This window comes from Salmo salar, chromosome ssa25, assembly GCF_905237065.1.
Source record: "Salmo salar chromosome ssa25, Ssal_v3.1, whole genome shotgun sequence".
In the NCBI taxonomy this organism is placed as follows: domain Eukaryota; kingdom Metazoa; phylum Chordata; class Actinopteri; order Salmoniformes; family Salmonidae; genus Salmo; species Salmo salar.
Window position 1 is genome coordinate 30,384,188 of NC_059466.1, and position 8,642 is coordinate 30,392,829.

Genomic DNA, 8,642 nt, shown 5'->3' on the forward strand with positions numbered 1-8,642 from the left:
TGACCGGTGTCTCCAGAGAGAGACGGTGTATCAGCTCCACCTTAGAGCCATGGACAGGTTCTGCTCATTGTCAAGCCTAGGACAGAGAGACAGGGGACAGGTAAAGAAATGCAGGTAGTGGTTGTGAGCCATTATTTACTCTGTCTGTAAGTGCTGACAGATGAACATGGCACACTTGACAACACACCTGTCACAACCCAAAATGGTATATTTTGTTGTCATAACACCTACACATTAGGAATGAATCATACACCTGCTTATTATCTGCTGGTTACTATAATTCAGTTGTATTTCGTCTTATTGCTGGTTGACATTTAGTTCTCCACCCTGTGCTTTTATGAAACACATACAGTAGGCCTTCGTTCGGTCAAAAATGTTGGCCACTGTTTTATTTTAGGTCACCCTCTCTCTGATGACAACTTTTCAAGACTCTTCAAAATGCCAATCTGAGGGTGTACATGTAGAGTAGGACTATGTCCATTCCCTCCTAAAAGGTTCCTATAATTCTGGGCCTTGCCAGAAACAATCTGTCAGCCATGCTCAGTGGAGCCACTGGAGCCTGAGAAACACAATAGGGCCAGACCAGTGACTTAGCTAGCAGGCTGCACCGTAGGCGCCATACATAATGTAATGTATAGAGCTAAAACAACTCTTCTACATCATTGCTGTTCTACACAATACAGCTCTATTTGTTCTATGACGCTGTTAGAGCAGCCCCTGGGACAGAATAGTCCACATCTGTTCTCCCTTCTCCCACTGGCCACAGAGAGTTCTCCCTGAGAGAGAAGGGGTGTGGCCAGACTGGCAGAACCACATTTCCTGGGAAGTGTTGTTTCTCTGTTATAGCAGTTTACTGACTAACTGTAACATATAGGAAAACTAACAGAACACACAGACACGTGACCTACAGCTAATAAGTATTTGGAGTGGAAGGCTCAATAGATTCCCTGAGGATACCGTTCAGAAGGATGGGATATACATTTGGATAACTTCATGGATACTTTATGTGAAGTAAGAATAATCCATTCTCCATGGCTTGGCTAAATTGGCAGTTACATTCCTGGCCAAACATAAATGGCAGGCTCTAAGCCTCACGGATTACTTACTACAACAAGGTAAATAGCAGAACTCACGCCTGCCTGACTCAGGATACTTGTTGTAAGTGTTAGAATATGTTTTCATAAGTGTATATTATTATTTTCTCATATGAAATTCAAGGTTCTTAAGACCAAAAATGTATTTAATTAAAAATAAAAAAGGTCAGAGTTGCCTTCACAATAATATCCTGTGTAAAAGAGGAAAGCATTTGTTCTCTTCCAACCCAGCAGAACACTTGCATTATGGTGACAAATGTCAACAGGCAGTTCCCTCATAAACTCTGTGACAGGTGAACAGATGGAAAGTTGGAAAGCAGTCAGCGAACAGGGGAAACCATAACAACATTCAGACAGACTAAGCTGGACTGAGTGGGTTTTCAGGCTGAATCTCGCATTGCTCTAGAATCGGTTGAGTAATGTCTGAATCATAGAGTTACAATGACCAGAACGGACAAAGCCCCGGCTTAGTCCATGGGAGGTAAACTCAATGACTGTGGTCCATCAACCATGAAAGTTGACATGGATGGGAATGTGTGTTCTAGTATTTCTAATTCTATGGTTTAGTTTCAATCTGATCTCCAGCTTAGAGAAGGTCAGAGGTCTGTAGTGTTAGAACATGCAGGAGGCCTCACACTTCAGTATTGCACACACACACACACACACACACACACACACACACACACACACACACACACACACACACACACACACACACACACACACACACACACACACACACACACACACTAGTGGTGCGCAGGTCAGCTGTTTGTTCACGCGCATCCGCCCGCAATTACTAATAACCGATCCGCAACCGCCCGACTATATGTGATAAAGTGAACATCTGAGGTCTGCACCCCTCCCTAACCCGCTAATGTAGAAAATAATAAATGTGAAAGATTTTCTGTGCAAAATGTCCAAATGTCACCAGTTTGAATGGTTGTAAGGAAATAGAAAGCTGTGAAAACGACCCAACATATTTCTGATAGATTTCAGTTCAGCTTGGATGAATATTTTATGTGGTTGAAATAGTATCAGCTTTTATGATGCTGATAAAGACAGCACCTTACAGATGGTATCTAACTGCAGAGTGCATTCTCTCAAGATGCTAAAAGAAATAAATCATATTTCTCCACTCCTGTTCCCCGAGTACAAATTTAGCCTACATTTGGTGTATCAAGAAATGCTTAATTCTACAGGAGTTATTTTTAAAGCTATGTGAGACCTACGACCTACGATCAGTGTCCAGATTTCAGTTTCCATTTAACCCATCTGAACAGTAGGCTACAGTTCCCTTGACGTGCCATAGTCCTATTTGAAGTCCCGTCTTGTGACTGTCGATTTTGCATAGCGCCTCACAAACATCACACATAACATAGCCGGCACTGCTATTATCCTATTTTACCACTTCACCAAATCTTTCCCAAACATTGCCTTTCTGGCCCTCCCTTCTCCTTATTTTCAACTCCATTTTGCAGCTTTTCTCTTATTGAATTAAATTCCCATATTGTCCTTTTTGCCTCTGTGGATCGACGTTAAGTTTTCTGTCTGTTCCCAAAACCATTTGGTGATTGGCATGTAGGCTATTTGGTGTGTGATGGCCAACAGTTAGCGCGTAAGCCTATGTTTTAGGGCCTAATGCCATATAGCTTAAAATAATGAAAGAAAAACCTCAATGTAGCCGACAGATATAAATTGAACAAGAATGATACATTTATGGATTTTTTTAAAGTATTGTTTTAATTTTGTTCAACCCACCCGCTCTTCATCCACACAATATATAACCACCGGGACTGTGGGTTATGAGTCAACCCCTGCATCACTAATACACACACACACACACACACACACACACACACACACACACACACACACACACACACACACACACACACACACACACACACACACACACACACACACACACACACACACACACACACACACACACACCAGGTAATTTGTGGGCTTTCCTGTTTGTAATCCAGCTGGTAATTGGATAGTCTGTCATTTACAACGCTCCATATAATTCAAAATACACATTCTGTTCACTCCACCCTTCCTAACAGTTAAAGTCCTCCAAACGATCCAGACACTGCAGGGGAAATACTGTATATATATACGGAATATACTTCAGAATAAACTGATGAACCTTGAAACTGTTGTAATACTTATTATGTTTTGCTGTCGAGCTAAACCAGATTTGTCTGCTAAATGCCACAGATACCACAGTGTGGATTACAGTCAGACTAACCGTATCTTAAGGGCAATGTTGACAAGCTCTCTGTGGGTGTGTGTGTTTGTACATGTGTGTGTTTGTGTGTGTCTATTAGAAGTTCACTTCTCTGAAAGCAGTCATCATATCGTTACGTCAGGGAGAGGTACTGGTGAAGGGAAGTCCTTCACTGCAAAAACACAAACAAGATAACTTCTCATGGGAAGCAACGCTGAAGTAGATTCACTGTTGCTGCATAAACATTGTGCTAATGTATCTCTCCCTGCCATTCCCAGCCACAAACACTACTTGTAGCTCAGTGGACCAAAGTGCTTAGGGAATTTCTTAGGAATGTTGCCCTTGTCTACGGATACATTATTGAAGAGCTTGTGATGCCAGATTCATTATAGAAGATCTTGTGGTGCTATAAAGAAACAAAGTGAAGAGAGACTCATTTCCAGTTCAAAGTGGACACACCAAAGTACAGTACCAGTCGAATGTTTGGACACACCTACTCATTCAAAGGTTTTTCTTTATTTTTACTATTTTCTACATTGTAGAATAATAGGGAAGACACATCCAAACTATTAAATAACACATATGGAATTGTGTAGTAACCCACAAAGTGCTAATGAAATCAAAATATATTTTAGATTTTAGATTCTGCAAAGTAGCCACCCTTTGCCTTGATGACAGCTTTGCACACTTTTGGCATTCTCTCAACCAGCTTCACCTGGAATGCTTTTCCAACAATCTTGAAGGAGTTCCCACATATGCTGAGCATTTGTTGGCTGCTTTTCCTTCACTCTGCGGTCCAACTCATCCCAAACCAGGTCATCTAATGCAGCACTCCATCACTCTCCTTCTTGGTCAAATAGCCCTTACACAGTCTGGAAGTGTGTTGGGTCATTATCCTGTTGAAAAATAAATAATAGTCCCACTAAGCACAAACCAGATGGGACAGCATATCGCTGCAGAATGCTGTGGTAGCCATGCTGGTTAAGTGTGCCTTGAATTCTAAATTAATCACAGACAGTGTCACGAGTAAAGCACCCCCACACCATCACACCTCCTCCTCCATTTTTCATGGTGGGAACTACACATGCAGAGATTATCCGTTCACCTACTCTGCATCTCACAAAGACACGGCGGTTGGAGCCAAAATAGTAAAAATAAATAAAAACCCTTTAATGAATAGGTGTGTCCAAGCTTTTGACTGGTACTGTACATATTTACCTCATAAGACCTTGAATTCCTCATTGTAATTATGATGAATAAACTCAAGTGTTGACTTAAACACCTTTGTTTAAAACAGTGTTTACTCTTTAGGTATACCAACAATAGTTGGAGACACCATATACATTGTCAACCAAGACCATATGTTCCTTATTACAGTGAAACAACATCAGACCCTGTCCTCCTGAGTGAGGTCCACCAAGAGGCTCTGTTCTTTGGAGATAACTTCACTGAGGGGCCTCAACTGACAGGCTTTGTCATCCTTCTGAGTGATCTCCACCGAGAGGTCTCTGACCATGAAGGACCGCCTGGAGGAGCTGCGTCAGAGGGCCCAGGGTTTTCAGGAGGCGAGCAGAGAGACAGATACCCCATTCCCTGAGGAAGATGCTGACCCAGATGCCCCATTGGGGGTTATGGTCGCCACCCCGCAGCAGGCTGTGGTGTTCGAGCAAGAACCAGTCCTGCACAACTTCCTGTCCGAGGCTCAGCATATCCGCGGTGACATCACTGAGCTGGAAACGGAGGTTAGTAAGCTCACATATTCCTCCTAGGAGTGGCCGTAACTATATAGACAGGTCGATCCGCAAAGCATGCACCTCGGTTGGACTGCAACTGTATGTCCAATTGTCCATGAGAATAATGTTGTGAATTGTTATTCATTTAAAGTTTGACTGAATCCTCTTCTCCTTCTCCCCAGGTGAAGAAGTTCAGCCAGCAACAAAGGACCCTGGTTGCGACCATGCGTCGTTTCAGTGTGATGAAGAAGGAGAGCAGTGTGACGAGGGACATCAAGCTGCAGGCAGAGAGCATCCACAGACGGCTGGATGCCCTCTTCAAGAAGGCACAGAGTTTAGAAGACATGCAGGGACTGGCTACAGCCGCTACACGCATTCAACGCTCCCAACACGCAGCGCTACTTAGACAATTCCAACAGGTGACTCTCCAATACTTATTAGAACCTTTTACTTCAATGGTGTTTTCTGATGTTTTTCTGACAACACTTGATGAACGTCAGCAAAAAAATATATATTGTCAGGCTTAGTTTTTAATATATGCTAGCTAAGCAAACAGTGAAAAGAAATGGCTGTTTCTGGTCTAAAGTACTTGTTCATATTTTACCACTCCTAGGTGATGTGTCTGTACAACAACTCCATCCTCAGTAAACAGGAGCATTGTAAAAGCTTCATCATCCGCCAGCTGGAGGTGTTTGGTCGTGACGTCACCGAGGAGGGAGTCGATGAAATGGTTGCCACAGGGAAGTGGGAGGTGTTCAACCAGAACCTCCTCAACGACGAACGCATCACACGCGCTCAGCTGTCCGAGATCGAGCAGAGACACAAGGTAAGCGTAAGTTTTGATGCGTAAGAAAATGCAAGAATATGTTATTGAAGGTAAAGTTAAGACTCTCAGTAGGCCTTGTATGTCTGTGACCGACAAACACTAATGTCGCATGTAATTTACACCAGTTTCACTGTCCGTTCAGACAAATCCTTGACTAATGTTTTGTCTTTATCCTTTGTGCAACTGCTATAGGAGCTACTGAATCTGGAGAGCAACATGAAGGAGCTGAGAGATCTGTTCATGGATATCTTTATGTTGGTGGAGGAGCAAGGAGGCTACATAGACAACATCCAGACCAGCGTAGAGAAGACACAGGACTACGTCACCATCACTAACGAGAAATGTAAAATGGCCACCAGGTACAAGAAGAAGAACCCTCTAAGGAGACTGTGCTGCTGTTCCTGCCCCTGGAGGTGCTGCACATAGAGAAGGGACAAGTCCCCTGAACACTGGAGATAGCCCTGGAGGTTTTTCAGATGGGGAGAGGAAGAGCTCTGGTGTGGAGTGTCTACAGGTATGGGAGGGAAATCTCTAGGGTGGCATGGCAGAACAGTGTTCAGAGAAGATTTAAGCCCATTACAGTGATCAGAAATCATCCAGGAACAAGAGGATTGTACGAGGCTGTGCAGTTGAAGCAGAGTGGGAGTCAGTGTCTCCACTCATGAGGGACAACTTTAACGCAAGACAATGCATTTTGAGAATCAGCAAGACTGTTTAACTGCACAGAAGTATTCACAATGTGGAAACAGATTGAATTTTACTTTCATTAATCATTGCAAGTATTTATTTAAGTGCGAGTTTTTGTATTTACTCAAACTTTTGTGTATGTACAATACATATGAATGTATTTATCTGAGAGTTTCACTTCAAATCAGGCAGGCTCAATGGGAAATGTGTTTTATTTCAAGATTTCACTGTGAATTAAGCAATTTCACATTGGGTATGCTTTTGTACTTCCTAATGATAACTTTTATTTTGTTAAGGCCAGTTACCATTTCAGAAGATGACTTTCAGACAAAGACTGTTATTTAATATTCCAGAACATTACAAACCAATCAACATCACAATTAAACCCTCTCTGACTGTGAACAGTGTAGGTGAAACTATAACACATTTTACTGTGTCACTGTGCTTTGTCATAGCAGCAGCGGTGTGGGAGTGTACTTCATTACAGACCCATATGTGTCACGGCAAAATCAGGGGAAATGCCAAGTCACAAGATTATGGCCCAGTACTGTCTGTGTGTTCGTGTTCGTGTGTGTGTGTGTGTGTGTGTGTGTGTGTGTGTGTGTGTGTGTGTGTGTGTGTGTGTGTGTGTGTGTGTGTGTAATGTGTTAACGGTGGACCCAGGTGTCAGAGTCAAGACAGAGGACAGGGTGTGTCTGGACCTGACTGGTAACAGGTTGTACTGATATCATAGGAGTTCAGCAAAAATAAAGGCAGTAATATACATTATAATACAATTGAGATATGGCCTGGGGAAGCTGTTCCATATTCAACAATATACTCACTCAGACAGACTCCAAAGGTTTCAACAAATTATAAGCTTCCTGACTGTTCAAATTCCAAAGAGAGGTTACCCACAGGTCTACATACGCCTGCTTATCCACTTTCCATCACAATCCCCTAATAACCATCTGGAGGACATTCAACTGTTTCAGTGTAGCAACCTGCCACTGAGTGGTCACTGAAAGAAGTGCAGTGGAAAGCTGTATGTTGTGTTTCAAATAGTACTGTAAAAATAAGCTTATCCCTGCCTGAAATACTCACAGAAGGACAGGCTTGCTAGCGATGTGGGGATGCTGTAGGACCTCAGTGATGGCACAACCTCCCCCCCCGCACCCCTCCAAACATAGCTCAGTCACAGACACACCATCCACAGGGGCTGGTCACAGGTTTCCTGGGGGAAAGATAAGACAAACATTCAGTAATACTCTTTAAGATCACAACAGTGCATTAAAGATTCATGACCCATATAACTGTTACATGTCAAACTTGTTTTGAAGTTACTGTCTGTCTGTGTGTATCAGTGATCAGTCAGTCTGTGAAGCTGTAAGAGGTTCTCTTATAACGGTCTAAGGAACATCAAAGTGTGTCTGAGTACAACCAGCTGTGGTCAGTCCAGAGATCTGTCATTATTTTACTGTGTGGTTTTATAAGCCCATCAACGTCAGACCAGGGGTAACAGGACCTGCAGCGTGTTGTGTGTTACAGCCTGTGCTAAATCACACAGGTCACACTGGTAGCAGGGCAGGACCTACTAGCCCAGATCCCAAGAGCTGTGGTAGCCTGAGGCAGACGACACATCAGTCTCTATTCACAGCTTTCAAAGGGATAGATCCCCCCAATATCAAAGACTGAACTTTTCATACCTATCAAACTTTAGTTATTGGGTGAAGTACCTCAACTGTAAGTATATGCCTATGGGAGAGTAAACTTGATGTTACTGTATGAGAGAGAAGTTCACCTCCCTGTAGACCTCTGATTATAGTAGTCTTCCCTGCATTGTCCAGACTCACCACCAGCACAGTCACTTTCCTGCTGAACACAGATCAATAACACTATGAAAGAGAAGTTTAGACAGCTAGACAGCACAGGTAGACCAACGTGTCACCTCACCTCACAGGTTCTCTGCACCAATTAGAACAGAGCATCCTGACTAAATATCTCACAACTAGGTATTGTAGTTAACCTGGGGGAAGTTGCACAGTTAATGAGACAGATAGACTGTAATGGGGGTCATAATAAAAAAA

At 42.9% G+C, this 8,642-nt stretch overlaps 1 protein-coding gene across 1 annotated transcript; it reads left to right on the forward strand.

The window, feature by feature from the left end:
• Nucleotides 1-805: 805 nt before the first annotated feature.
• LOC106586539 (syntaxin-19) lies at nucleotides 806-6,828 on the forward strand. The gene is made up of 5 exons (XM_014173943.2): nucleotides 806-1,115; nucleotides 4,708-5,072; nucleotides 5,246-5,482; nucleotides 5,677-5,889; nucleotides 6,082-6,828. The coding sequence occupies exons 2-5, from the start codon at nucleotides 4,845-4,847 to the stop codon at nucleotides 6,313-6,315; spliced, it is 912 nt and encodes a 303-aa protein (XP_014029418.1). The 5' UTR covers nucleotides 806-1,115; nucleotides 4,708-4,844; the 3' UTR covers nucleotides 6,316-6,828.
• The last annotated feature ends 1,814 nt before the right edge of the window (nucleotides 6,829-8,642 follow it).

Excerpts from the sequence above, each read along its gene's own strand:
- LOC106586539 (XM_014173943.2), top strand. The coding sequence starts at position 4,845 with ATGAAGGACCGCCTGGAGGAGCTGCGTCAGAGGGCCCAGGGTTTTCAG. Across the intron at positions 5,073-5,245 it reads TCACTGAGCTGGAAACGGAG|GTGAAGAAGTTCAGCCAGCA; the intron begins GTTAGTAAGCTC and ends CCTTCTCCCCAG. Across the intron at positions 5,890-6,081 it reads AGATCGAGCAGAGACACAAG|GAGCTACTGAATCTGGAGAG; the intron begins GTAAGCGTAAGT and ends CAACTGCTATAG.